Genomic DNA, 12,759 nt, shown 5'->3' on the forward strand with positions numbered 1-12,759 from the left:
CGGCAGAGCTATAACAGCTCAGGTGGAGCCGAACTCCGCTGTGAACTTCGCTATGCGCGACTTGTCAGCTTGGGAGACGCTCGACTTCACGGCTGCCTTGGCACGCAACAGGCTACTCACAGTGACATAGGGAACCGTCAGCTTATCGTTGGGAATATCCATAAAGTCTTTCTTCTCAGCGCCGGGCATGTCTGATGCTGAAACCTCGTACATGCCTGTGATCTTATTGAGGCGGAAGTAGGACACCTTCTGCAACACGCGCACGGGGTCCATGAGAGCTTCCTTGCACAATATGCTGAGGTCAGAGCCAGAGTAGTTCTCTGTTTGCTGTCCGAGCTCAGTGATATCCTCATCTGCTAGCACATTGGGCGTAGTGCCGATGCAATTCTTTATGATATTTGCTCTGGCAGCGGCGTCTGGGAGGACGATCTCGATGCGCTTCTCGAAGCGGCGGCGGATCTCCACCCAGGCCCCCTTGAACGGCAACTGTGCGGCCAATCCACGAGCAGCTTTCTGTGCAACAATCACAAGTGGGGCCTGTACACAATGCAATGAGGGTTACTTCCTCAAGGACGGCGGCTGCTATCAGACAGATAGACAGCCTGGTAAGCAGGTCTGTAGTAGTGCACAGGGAGGAACATGTCAGACGTGTGCCAACGGACTGCAGGTACAAAGTGGGGCCTGTGGGGAGTGCCACTCTACTTGTGCTACGTGCTCGACTGCAGATGACCCTAATAAGTGTAAGACCTGTGCCACTGGGTATTACAAGACAAGCGATAATGATGGCCCGTGCATGAAGTGCTCTGAGGGGCTCGCTGGGTGCAGACAGTGCACAGCGTCATCCACCGATGCGTTCATGTGCCTCGAGATGGGCGATGGCACTGGCGACAACACCGGGGGAAGCACCAACAAGAGCAGCCTCAGCACTGGCGCCATCGCGGGGATCTCCGTCGCTGTGATTGTCGTTGTGGGGGGCCTTGTGGGCTTTCTCTGCAGGAGAGAGACGTAGACTTAGATAATAAATATGTCACATCAAGGCATCCTGTGCTCAGTGATTGTCCGACAACTGATTCCCTAAACACTGAATGGTATCTAACTGAAGGTCTCAAGAAGAGGTAAACTCACAACGGATAACCGATAGCATCAGGAGGGGAGAACTAGGAATGCCTCTATCAAAACTGGCAGGACGAGTCCGCTGAGACAACATGGGCCGTGCCACACATTCCAAACTATTCTGACATGTAAAAATGTGGTTTTTAATTAGTTTGTCTAATTTAAGTACTCAAGGAAGCCATGAAGCACTCTAAAAGTGAGGAAGAGTTCTTATCGTGGAAGGAATTCACATCGGAGACATGTACCAAAATATATAAACTAGCTGCTGAGCACTTTTCGCGTCGGTATCTCTCCAATATGACCAGGACTGGGGATCCTCGTTTTTGGGGGAATGAAATGGAATCTATTATTTTACAAAAGCACCATAAAAACACATATGCGCTTAGCACTAATCACTGTCACGATCAACTTGCAAGACTTTCAGATAGATTGACGCTCATGCCTGAATTTGCACGGTTTATCCTTGAGTTCATACCTGTTGCTCCATTTGATGAAGAGCTAAGAGGTCTTCGTCTTAGATGTGATGAATATACTAGACATGTCACTGACTTGCTCGCTACAGCGGAGCTAGAAGAACTCACGATTCTTTTAGGCACATGCTATCCAGTCTTTGGGAAAGACTTTTTAATGGACAGGGACGCCTTTAGCTCACAGACTCCCGACCAGCTTGAGCTATTGAAGACCAAAATGCTCGAGTACGTCACTGATACTGGTAGGTATCGTACGCTAGTCTCCAATATGCTTTTGCGGAAGGGCAGTATCTCGTGGGCTACCGTGTCTTCTAGTTGTGGAGACACGTACTATCTCCCAGGGCCTCTGTTTGGTATGGGCTTGTGTGGGATGCATGTCACGATCCAGAGTGCAACCATGGAAGACTCGCGCCTCCTTTACGATGCACTTCAACCCTTGTGTCCGGTTCTCTTGGCTCTTAGCGCATCTACTAGCGTATTGGCTGGGGTTGTTCTAGATAAGGATACGCGGACATCCTATTTGTCTGATGCCATGGACGATCGGCCACTACATGAGCACTCTATAGGACTACCAAGACGCTATAGTGTGGCAGGAGTGTATATTGCAAATCATCCAGCAAATATCCCTCTTTTAAACGACGTATCACCTGTTTCATCAGGGCTCAGTAGTAGATCTAGTGTCATTCAGTCTAGTGGTAATGATTCCAAAATACATGCCTACGTTCAATCTGTTATTTCACATTTTCCATTAGTAGTTTTACGAGATTCTCTTGTCTTCCACGATGAAAGTTTTGACTCAGACTGTTGGGATCAAATACATTCGCTTTTTTGGCCGACTTGTCGTTGGAAAGTTCCCCCAATAGACTCTCTCAAAGGAAGTACGGGCTGGCGCACTGAAGTTCGTTGCATGGAGATGCAGTTCTCCATAGCAGAGAACCTTGCATACTCGGTCTTTGTGTTCCTGCTTTCAAGTGCCATTAGAGACATGGGTCTGCTATTCTACATTCCTCAGACTTTCATCTTACAGGATATGTCTTCTGCAGAAAAGCGTGACGCTGTTAATAATGAGTTGTTCTGGGTAAGAGACGTCTTCCTCGACCTACACTTCGAAAGTGTATCTGGTGCTGATCTTCAACTCGGCTCCTCAGGTATCTTTTCAGAGCAATGCAGACAAATGGCTGTAGAGATATTTTCTTCTCAAATCAGATTGGCACTGGAAAATAGACGAGCGTTTGCAACTCTAAGCTCAGCAGACGATGCTGGTACACATAGGCACACGTGGTGTCCTAAAAGCGTGTGCACGTGTTTCGAGAATAGCATTTCTGATTTTCATCTGATAAAGGTAAGTCTTAAAGAGTTTATGTGCGGGTCCGCTCGATATCCTGGGCTTCTTCCTGTACTTGCTATGTACACAGACGCATATTTTGATACTATCGCCGATCCCACATCCCTGGATGACGTTGAATATATTCACTCTGTCATTTCATATCTTGCAGACCGTGCTGCTGGTGTTATTCCAACCTGTGCTGCAGCAGTGCGAAATCTTATACAGAATATGCACACTCACAGAGACAATAGCTTCGCTGAAGTGTGCTCTAGTATGCTTTCAGAACCAGAGGTACAAATAGTTACCGAGTACATGCTTGGTGCTAGGCGACTATCGCTAGATGGTCTGCGAGAATACTATAGAGCCCACTCTGGTACTGTTAGTATTAGCGTTAGCACCCCCGAATGATGTTACTTGCTCTCCTTCCTATTTCTGTACCAGCCTCCATGGGGAGCATGTTGCTACTCTCGTTCCAACTGGTTGCAACCCAAACAGCTCGGCTTGAGCTTCTGGAAACACCTCGCTCGGAGTCTGTATGTACTGGAAAGGTGGCACTGATGCCAATTGATAATTGGGAGTATGTAGAGACGACACTAGCTCGCTGGTAGCTACTGCTGGCTCGACTAACACTAGCTCTCGACACTCTGCTAGCCATCGTTAAAGGAACTCTTGGGGGATCCAGGGTGGTCCCAGGCTCTAATTGCGAATAGATAGAACCATCTGGAGATCTTGAAGCGGTGGTGCCCGGAGGCGTTACTCTTCGTTGCGGGGCCTTGGATCTACGCAAGTTATCAGCTACACTAGTTTGACTGCGTCTAGCGCATTGTAGAAACTCTTCTGAAGGATCTGGAAGCTCGTTCCGATACGACTGAGTGGCGGACTGGTTAGATCCCGAACGTAACTTCTTAGCACTTTTAGATATAGGTGTCCCTGTCTTCTCGTATGGAGTAATATTTATTGAAGGGGCTAAAATGGAAGATGCCGTGTACAAATCGGATGCTTCTATCGTGCTACTTAGAGAAAGCTCAAACATCATGCTGTTGTCTGGAAATCGACGACTAAAGATGGAATATGCATCATACATCTCCAGGTAGCTACTGATTAGTGCAGAAAGCTCTCCCCGAGTAAGAATGCTGTAGAGCTGAGTTGGAGTAATAGGCTTGTCGTTTATCAACTCCCAAATGCTTTCACATGGAATGGGATCGCTTGAAGAAAATGTCTCCATTAAATTAAACCCCTCTCGCCTACTCTTAAAGACTGCTCTATCGGTGGTTCCTATAGAATAGTCCATTGCTTTGTGCACTGTGCATGTTAAATAAGCAATTTCGGCGGGTCTTTGGCCAACGGTCTTCGGCTTTGAAGTTGCAAGATAATACTGCATACGATCGATCAATCCTGTCTCATAGAAGCACATGTAATAGAGGGAGTTGTCATAGGCCCCTAGTTCCAACATAGAATTGCGTATACGCGTTAGGGGGCAAAGAATCATGTTACAGTTGATGAAGCGTGCAGAGGAGGAGACGTCTGACATGAATTCTAATAGTTCCTTACAACAGAGGCTAGCTGCTGCACCCATTATAGGAGAGTATCGCAGGACCTTGGCAGCATTTTCTGGTGACAGCCATTCTGATGTACCTCCACAACCAAGATATGCTGTGGAGTTCATCTCAGCGCGGCTGCTCTCTGAAGCAATATACATCTCCATCGCCTTTACGTGTATGGAGTCGTATTCTGGTACATAGCTATGCACTAGGTCTCCGAGAAGGATGGCCTCCTTTAACTCTCCAAAGCAACAGAAGAACCTGGCAACAAGAACCAGGATATAATAAACCTGTCGAAAGGAAAGCTGCTGAACTATGGTACCTGAGCAGCACTGGTACGTACTATGTAGCTCTGCTATGACCAGTTTTATTACATCAGACATTCCTGGTATGGCCAGGGGAATAAGATCAACGATAGAGATAGATGTTTCATAGACAGTTGCAGTTTTTCTCAGGTCTTCTTCATTGTAGCGTAAAGTCTCAGCAGAAAGGGACAAGGAAAAGTAAGTTGCTATTAAGTTAATGATATCCATGACGAATGTATCATATTGGCTGTACTGTGCTATGTGCCGAGCCATGTGCGTAGCTATATCAAACACTTGGTCGTAGAAGCAGTTGAGGTCTTCTGGATACTTGCTAAACAATAACGTAAGTGACGTACATATGTTTGTCACGTGATCACTGTGGGGAATGGGCATCTGTAACAGCTTACTTAAATAGCGAAACAAGGAATACATGAAGGTTAGAGGGACGGAGGCATCTTCTTGTAGGAGCGGAACAACGGCACAAAACTTATCTGAGGAGAGAAGGTTGAGAAGTGGCGAGTATTGATCATGCGAAACAATGCTAAGTCCATCCTTCGGGCTGACCTCTGCAAGAGTGGTAAGTATGCTTTTAATTATTTCAAATTGAGAGTGAAGGTCTTCATATGTTTGGTATCCTAGCATAAGGCTCTTAGTCGCCTTTTCCACACCATTAGCAAAGTACCTCTGAAACTCTGCACTGGAGAGATATGCATCTCGAATGGGTTTGCTTCTCAGCATAGCACTGAAGATTGCAGGTAGCTTATCAGTAATTTGCTTTTCCTGAGATGTGGTGAATACTATACCTTCCTCGTTATACTGACCGGAAAAGGCGGCGAGAGAAAGGTTTGTGATAACATCTGGCCGTATCAATGTGGAAACAAGATGGCTAGTTGGGTTGGCCAATTCAAGGATGAAGCTATCCCTTAGTATTAATGAAAGAATTGCTCCACGGGTTTCATGCTCGTGAGACTGGTCTACGAACATGTTCGTAGAAAGCACAGACCAGTAAATACGTTGTGCCCCCAAAGGAGTATCAACGTCCCTGATAAGTTTCATAGGAGTTAGAGGCATCGTGTAAAGGGACGTTAGGATTTCTTTTAAAAATCCGCGTCCTTTTGGTCGGCATTCTACGATGACACAGCAGTTTCTAGCCACACAGACAGACCTAGTGAAGCCTTATGCGGAACACCCACTCATTCTTCGTTCTTTTGATGACATCTACACCCGTAAGGCCCTGCTGCACAAAGGGAGTGATGTGTCTCTATACCTCACCGTCCTGACTACATCCATGGAGCAGGTAATTTCTAAGGAGATCTACTATCAGGAAGAGAACGAAGATCTCGTCTTTGCTTTAACAGACGAGCTACGCTATATCTCTTACATGAATAATCGGTGCTTGCAGCCGATTCTTGATGTGTTCTTCCAGAGACCTGAGAAACGTATCATTGCTGTCTATGCTTCTGTTAATGGGCTCTCTCTGAGGCAGATAATAACCTATAACACAAAACACAATGTTCGCATTTCCGAGAGTGACATGTGGCGCATAGCAGGTCAGCTAGTGAGCGTTCTTTACTACATGCACTTCGTTCAATCTCTTCATCGACTCGTGAAGAGCGCCAATACTGATGCGTTTACTGAGAGCGCTCGTGAGGAGGATTTTGCCGTTATGTATAGACTCTATAAAAACCGTCCGGAGAACTTCTGCAGCGATGATATTCATTATAAAAACTTTCAGCTGGAAGAGCTGGCACGCGTCTCTAATCACTTGGTTCGTGAAAAGAGCATGGAGCTCTATGAATATGCCTGTCAGATAATACCAATCTTGCACAGAGAGATTACCCCGGACAACCTGATAGTCGACAGTGCAGGCTATCTTGTACTGTGTAATGCTAATCCGTATAGAGTCCTCTCGCAAGAATACGGTCCATATGACTCTCCAGAACTGCAGAAATTTGGTATATTTTCAGAAGCAACTGACTTGTACAGTGTAGGGCTTGTCTTGTATGAACTCTTAACCTGTCGCAAGTATCTCGAACGGTCTGTGGACTCTCACTGGTGTCCGCGCCAACTTCCAAATACCCTCTATTTTGATGGGTACTCTACACATCTTCGCAACCTGATCAGAGGACTGCTTCACCCAGATCCAGCGCTGAGGCCTCTCCTGACAGACATCATGAGGCTACCTCGCCTAAGCGATTCATTTCGTGGTGTGGATAGCGTTGGGAAGGTTACCCCAATATACAAAAGCCTTCTTCTACATAACTACACAAATCTTGCTGCGTTCAAGTGATTGATTGGTTGTGGGAGCTACAGTAAGGCAGACACATCGCAGCCAGCATAACCTTCTGACTGAAATAGAACAGTACTTAGCAGTGGTTGTAACATTGTATTTTCCTCATCCAATAACGAACCATCACTTACTTCTTATTGGTCGCTTTCGATGCTTGTGAGATTCTTCACAGCCACATTTTTGACATTCTTCACTCGGGCAGCAAATGAAAGTGTTGAGAGAGTCTCATAGAGTAAATTTGGAAGCGGAGATATATTTGCAAACAGAAGCGTCTTGCTATTATTGCCGAGCGACTGCTGAAGGATCATCGTTAGCTTGTTATTTCTGTACGGTACATAGCTTGCAACTTTCTTCCTCGAAAGGGCTGCAATGACATCCCCGAGTGCACAAAGAGACGTGTTAATGTGCTGGGCCTCCTTAAGACGTAGCCCATTACTGTGGGATTTTGTTACATTCTCACTGCCAGCCAGGTCAGCAAATGTCAGTACCGAGCGTGCAGTTCTGGTTCCTTTTGCTGTTTCGCGGTATGAGGTAATCTCGATTAAGAACACAGTATGTGAACGAGAAGACAGAGAGTTGAGCTTTGTTGCCGCAATATGCCTCCTTTCAAGGCCGTACCCGAGATAGCCGACTAGCTCCTCTGCGCTTGCCACAGTCTTGTAAGAGAGATTTTGTATGTATGTTTCCCCCTTAGCGGTTTGTCGAACGACCAGTTTATCAGAGTTGAAGCTCGGAAGCTGTGTCCGGGTGTCATCCTCTGTATGCAGCAGGTCAAGGATATTATCAAGGTAGTGCTCAATCATCGCACATCTGAGTTCATATCGTTGGGATTGGGATGTGTCAGCCTCAATAAGATTGAATAGTTCTACAATCGAGCGAGGCAAAAGTCCAAGCCTTTCATATGGATTTTTCTCCTCAGGATCCTTTTGCATGGACATCACAACACTCTCAGCAACAGCCGTTTCAGAGTCGTCTCCTATGAGCGTAAATGTCTTTCCGCTCCCCGTGCAGCCATATGCCAATACACAGACATTATAGCCGTCAATAACCGACTTTAGAAGGTGGGACATGTCATGAAATACATCCTCCTGGGTCTTTGTTTCGTCTAGAATCTTATAGAAGTCAAAACTATAATTCTCTTGAGAAGCCACGCCATACGGAAGCTTGAGCTGCAGCGTATGCTCATCCTTAAAAATGAAGGCGTTGCGATAATTAAAGGATCTGAATTTCGATGTCTTTAGCTCTTCCTTTTCATGCTGCAACATCGGACGCATGCGCACAATTACTCTTATGCTTCCTTTCATCTCTTCGAGAGTGTTGTGTAAGGTTTTTCGTTGTTTGTTTTCTACAACCATCAATCCCTGCAATCTGGTGTATTCCCGTTGAAACATACCGTAGTCCAAACTTATTTCTGCGCTTTTCCGCACATCTGGTGTGAAGGTTGGCGTCTTGGAGAGGGCGTAAGACAGCTTGTTCTGAATATCGGCAAGACTGGTTCTTGATTCTTCTAAGGCTTGTGTCATATTACTATGCTCTATGTTTGCTATCTCGATTTCAATGTCGAAAAACGTGTCCATGAGAGAGTATACCTCCAGGTTCTGAAGAATCTCTGTTAGCTCTGCTCGCTCGGCTTCTATTTGCTGTTTAATGGTCTGGATAGCAAGGAGTGATGAATTCTGTTGGGACTTGGTGATCCCAAGAACCTTAGCAGACGGTGGACGTGGGGGCCCGTCACTCTGCCTAGGTCTGATAGTTGTTGGTGTCGTATTGGATGATCGTCGTGCTACATCATTGACATCCAACTCGATGCTCTCGTCTGTAGTGAGAGTACCGAATGTATCTCTGGTGGCTTTGGTTGTGTCAAGGTGAGACTCTGACGTTGGCGGTGGCTGGTGTGTGGCAGTGTTGCTTGAGCTTCTGGCCAAGTCGCGTGCATTTCTCAACTGTTCTACCTCTAACTTCAGTGCAGCTAACTCCTCATCGTACTTGTGTTTGAACAGGCTCCAATCAGACATGGGTGCTTCTTGAAATTGGTTACAGAGCTTCTTAGATCCCTGTAGCGTATGTGCCGACAATACAGACTCATCAACTACTGCATTGCTAGTGGGAGTAGAGGCAATAGTTCTCTTAATAGTGTCCATCTCCTGCTTGATTAAGGTAACCTGCTCCTGTAATTCCGAAACTAGTGCAAGCTCCTCAGTTAGATGAGGTTGCTTCTGTGAGGCATGGTCTCTTGTCATATTTTGTACTGATATATTTTCCACTAGTTGTATATCAGCGCGCGAATCATCATTCATTTGTCGTAATAGCTCAATATCGTCCTCGGTAAATGAGGGATAGTCACTGTCATTTGCCACTTTGCTCTCTGCAGTGGTCTCTTCCATCTCACTGTCAGCTAATCGTGCATGTGGTGTCAACTCAGGCTTTTCAAGGAGACCCCCTTTAGATGCACTCAGAATTGATTGATGCAGTTGCAGGTCGACTACAGATGGCTGGGGCACAGTTATCTTTGTTGTTTTTGCCGGAAATTCTGGCTGAGTGGACGCATACATCCGATCACTCCCGTGCAAGTCAGTCAAAGAAATACGACTCGTGGTAAGTTCCTTTGTCTTTGTATAATGATTAGTAGCCGGAATCAGGGGCGGAGAATCAGTGGGAGAGTAAGATTCTCCCTTGGGGGGACAGGGTTCGTAATTGCTATTAGAAAGGCGCTTTCTGGGAGAAACCGTAACAGCACCAGACTGGTGGGGAGACTTTTGAGGAGTCTGCGGCTTTTGTGGCTGACTTCTCTTCTTGGTGGATTTTGCACTCTGCATTTTGGGGTAGCTCACGGGTGGCTCGAAGTAAGACGATTTGATAACTGAGCGGGTTGATGATGTCTTGCATGTCTTCTGCTGGCTAGAGCTACGCCCTGCTGCCTTCACAACAATACTCTTCACTGAGTCATCGCGTAGAGATGAGGTGGAGCTGTTGCACAGACCAATACTCTGAGTGGTAGATCTCTTGTCTGTACTACCTCGTTGGATTCTTGGACTAGATCTTGTGCAGTCTTTGGTGGGGATTGTGAAGTGCCGGGTAGCTGCAGACTGCAGTGTTGCATCTCTACTCGCCATGTGAGCATTAATGACGTTTGGAGAAGAAAGGTTTTCAGCAGTAGTATTGAGTTCATTGATGGGTGGATTCATAGACTTTGGATGGTAGCCATCAATAGTTCCATTATGACCTTCGAATAGCGGGGCTCCAAATGTATCTCTTCTGTTTGAGTGAGAGGTCTGTCCTTTACCCCTACTTCTGCTCCTGCTTCTGCTTCTACTCCTACCTCTGCTCTTGCTTTTTTCATCTCCATATGCAGCCCCATCCGTCGGGTTGTCCTGATCTCTTATGTCCAACTGTTCTTCTTGGGCTGGGGTCGATGTGTGAAGGACAAAAGTAGTTTCTGGCGATAGCTCGAGCTCGCTGCCAGTCATGCGGTCCGAAAGGAGCTGCTTATTCAGGTACAGAGCTTGGCAGTCAACAGGTATTCCTGTAGCCTGAAAAATGCTCTTCTTCAGCATCCGAACTCGAACATTGGGGACGTCCTCTACTCTGACAGTAATCTTAAATTTTCTCCGTTCAGCCACGTGCACGATGGTAAACTGGAGCCGATCGCTCATCAGATTTCTTCTACTTGAAATTTTACTGGTCCTAATTTAGCATGCGTTGACTCGACAATGTGGCTTATAGCGAAGCAATTTACATAAACGACAATGTAAGGAAAGCATGGTTCTCAGCAGTTGCCAAGGTTTGCGAAAGCTTGCTAAGACGCCTTAAAGACAACAACCCCGGTCATTCCATAGGCCATAGCCAGCTTGTGCCCAACAACAGTGTCTATCGAGTATCCAAAGGAGTTACCGACGCATACATGAAAGTACTGGCCAAACTTCCGGTCGAGGCTCTCCTTTATGAACCGCGCGGCCTGCTCTGGGTCACTGGGGAACTTCTCAACGGCAGTTACAATGGTTTCCGTTGCTTCGGCCCGTTCCTCCTCGTTCATATCGCATTCCACGACAAGTGGATAGTTAATGGAGCTCAAGAAATTGTCCTCGTCGTCACTCATTTGTAGCAGATTTTTTAGGAATTTTTGTCTCAGTACAATAAAAAGGAGATGTTGGAAAGCGATAAGCGATTTTGCCCGCCCAATGGACGCGCAGGGTTGGATAAGAATCAAAAGTTCATCATTACGAGAGTCCAACGAGACTCTGAGGCCGATGAGAACGCTTTCAAAGAAGGGGTAGCCGCCTATTTGAGGAATCTTCATCTTTTCGGTCAATGGGGCAACCCTAGGTATACTGCTGGAAAGGCTATCATTCCCTGCACGGACCTATTCGTGCAGAAAGTTAACACACCAAGCGCCAAGGAAGAGCTGTCAAGAGCCCTCTGTTGCCAAATCGACTTTTCCGTTCAGCGAATTACTAAGTTAGAGTTTCTACCAGAAGTCCGTGAACAACTAGAGCGATTCTTTGAAGCAAAGACCTGGTCTGACACTGCAAGCAACAAAAAGTGCCTGAATCTATCGTCCATTGTGGAATCCTACAAGCAATGGATGAATATACAGCAGAAGTGCTCTAATGGCGAAGAACCACGAGACTCATTCACAGATGCCCAAGAACCTGAGCTATCCTTTGACAACATGCGTTTGGTGAACGTGCTTACCGACTACTTAAGGGAGAATGAAATAAATGTACTAATACTGTCCAACAATAACCTGACCGATTTGAAACGCCTAACTTGCCCGACTGGATTGAAGAATGCAACAACCTTGACAAAGCTGGTGCTCACAAGTAACAATATTACCTCTTTGGAAGCACTGAAATGCCTCACATACATTAAGCAGTTGGAAACTATTGTATTAACAGACAATCCTGTCGTCAATGATCCTGATTTCGTAAGCACACGAGATGCTCTCAAGCTCACTTGCGTCACCCAGCCCCCGCTTCCCCAGCACTTGCCAGACGCCAAGAGCTACAGGTCCTTTAAATATCTACATGACAACATATGCATGGCTATTACGAACGGCGATACAGACATGCTTGCTGCTCCCTACACCCTGGGTTTAGATGGCTTTGGATTTCAGCCCCCTGCGGTCTCCATCATTTACCACGTAGTAGACATGGGCGACAGGCGTGTTCCTATTCACTGTGCTGCGAACAAATATCTGCAAACAATCCACAGATTGCTTGAGGATAGGGTGTTATTTATAGATGGTAGGGCTAATATTCTTGGCACCTCTACCAGTGTCATCCACAACCCCTACTACACTATTGAAGCCAGCAGGGTCCTACCTAACCTGGTGCGTACAACTTACATCTGTACGGGCAATGCGACCCTTCGCAAGCGTAAGCCCAGTGCAGAGACCAAAGAAATTCTGTTATCGTATGTCAGAACCCTCACCCTGATTACTCCCTGTGTCTGGGACGGATCCCTGAAGACGACCTTTGAGAAGAATAACACTAAAGACTTTACTGGTAGAATTATTGCCGATGTGGCGCAGTTCAAGCTGTCTGAGGGCATGTGATGTCTGTGCCTCTTTAGAGAACTCGCACATTACCAGCACACCTATAAGCTGTGCCCTGACCCAGTTTTGTACAGAAAAATGGGCACCACGTCGTCTCTACTTACCGAATACGGTGTGGACTCCCGAGCGTCGAAAGGACGTACAGTTTTCTTAGAGGTA

The 12,759-nt window shown here is 46.4% G+C and overlaps 8 protein-coding genes across 8 annotated transcripts; 4 read left to right on the plus strand and 4 right to left on the minus strand.

Moving 5' to 3' along the window:
• Positions 1-18: 18 nt before the first annotated feature.
• On the minus strand, positions 19-273 carry GL50803_0061478 (Vps4 C terminal oligomerization domain-containing protein; the record flags this gene model as incomplete). Its single annotated transcript, XM_038046274.1, has 1 exon — positions 19-273. The coding sequence occupies one exon, from the start codon at positions 271-273 to the stop codon at positions 19-21; it is 255 nt and encodes an 84-aa protein (XP_037901535.1).
• A 106-nt stretch (positions 274-379) lies between these two features.
• On the plus strand, positions 380-1,009 carry GL50803_00137691 (High cysteine membrane protein; the record flags this gene model as incomplete). Its single annotated transcript, XM_001705988.1, has 1 exon — positions 380-1,009. The coding sequence occupies one exon, from the start codon at positions 380-382 to the stop codon at positions 1,007-1,009; it is 630 nt and encodes a 209-aa protein (XP_001706040.1).
• A 284-nt stretch (positions 1,010-1,293) lies between these two features.
• On the plus strand, positions 1,294-3,318 carry GL50803_0016001 (Glutamate-cysteine ligase; the record flags this gene model as incomplete). The annotated part of the gene is made up of 1 exon (XM_001705987.1): positions 1,294-3,318. One exon carries the CDS (start codon positions 1,294-1,296, stop codon positions 3,316-3,318), a length of 2,025 nt encoding a protein of 674 aa, XP_001706039.1.
• Positions 3,302-5,827, minus strand: GL50803_0039210 (uncharacterized protein; the record flags this gene model as incomplete). The annotated part of the gene is made up of 1 exon (XM_038046090.1): positions 3,302-5,827. One exon carries the CDS (start codon positions 5,825-5,827, stop codon positions 3,302-3,304), a length of 2,526 nt encoding a protein of 841 aa, XP_037901536.1.
• A 61-nt stretch (positions 5,828-5,888) lies between these two features.
• On the plus strand, positions 5,889-7,046 carry GL50803_004977 (Kinase, NEK; the record flags this gene model as incomplete). The annotated part of the gene is made up of 1 exon (XM_001705986.1): positions 5,889-7,046. The coding sequence occupies one exon, from the start codon at positions 5,889-5,891 to the stop codon at positions 7,044-7,046; it is 1,158 nt and encodes a 385-aa protein (XP_001706038.1).
• A 134-nt stretch (positions 7,047-7,180) lies between these two features.
• Positions 7,181-10,699, minus strand: GL50803_0013797 (Kinesin-14; the record flags this gene model as incomplete). The annotated part of the gene is made up of 1 exon (XM_001705984.1): positions 7,181-10,699. One exon carries the CDS (start codon positions 10,697-10,699, stop codon positions 7,181-7,183), a length of 3,519 nt encoding a protein of 1,172 aa, XP_001706036.1.
• Positions 10,700-10,842: 143 nt separating this feature from the next.
• GL50803_0027308 (Dynein light chain LC4) lies at positions 10,843-11,142 on the minus strand (the record flags this gene model as incomplete). Its single annotated transcript, XM_001705982.2, has 1 exon — positions 10,843-11,142. One exon carries the CDS (start codon positions 11,140-11,142, stop codon positions 10,843-10,845), a length of 300 nt encoding a protein of 99 aa, XP_001706034.2.
• Positions 11,143-11,190: 48 nt separating this feature from the next.
• On the plus strand, positions 11,191-12,600 carry GL50803_0022629 (uncharacterized protein; the record flags this gene model as incomplete). The annotated part of the gene is made up of 1 exon (XM_001705981.1): positions 11,191-12,600. One exon carries the CDS (start codon positions 11,191-11,193, stop codon positions 12,598-12,600), a length of 1,410 nt encoding a protein of 469 aa, XP_001706033.1.
• Between the last annotated feature and the right edge of the window lie 159 nt (positions 12,601-12,759).

Source organism: Giardia intestinalis, chromosome 1 (assembly GCF_000002435.2).
Source record: "Giardia intestinalis strain WB C6 chromosome 1, whole genome shotgun sequence".
In the NCBI taxonomy this organism is placed as follows: domain Eukaryota; phylum Fornicata; order Diplomonadida; family Hexamitidae; genus Giardia; species Giardia duodenalis.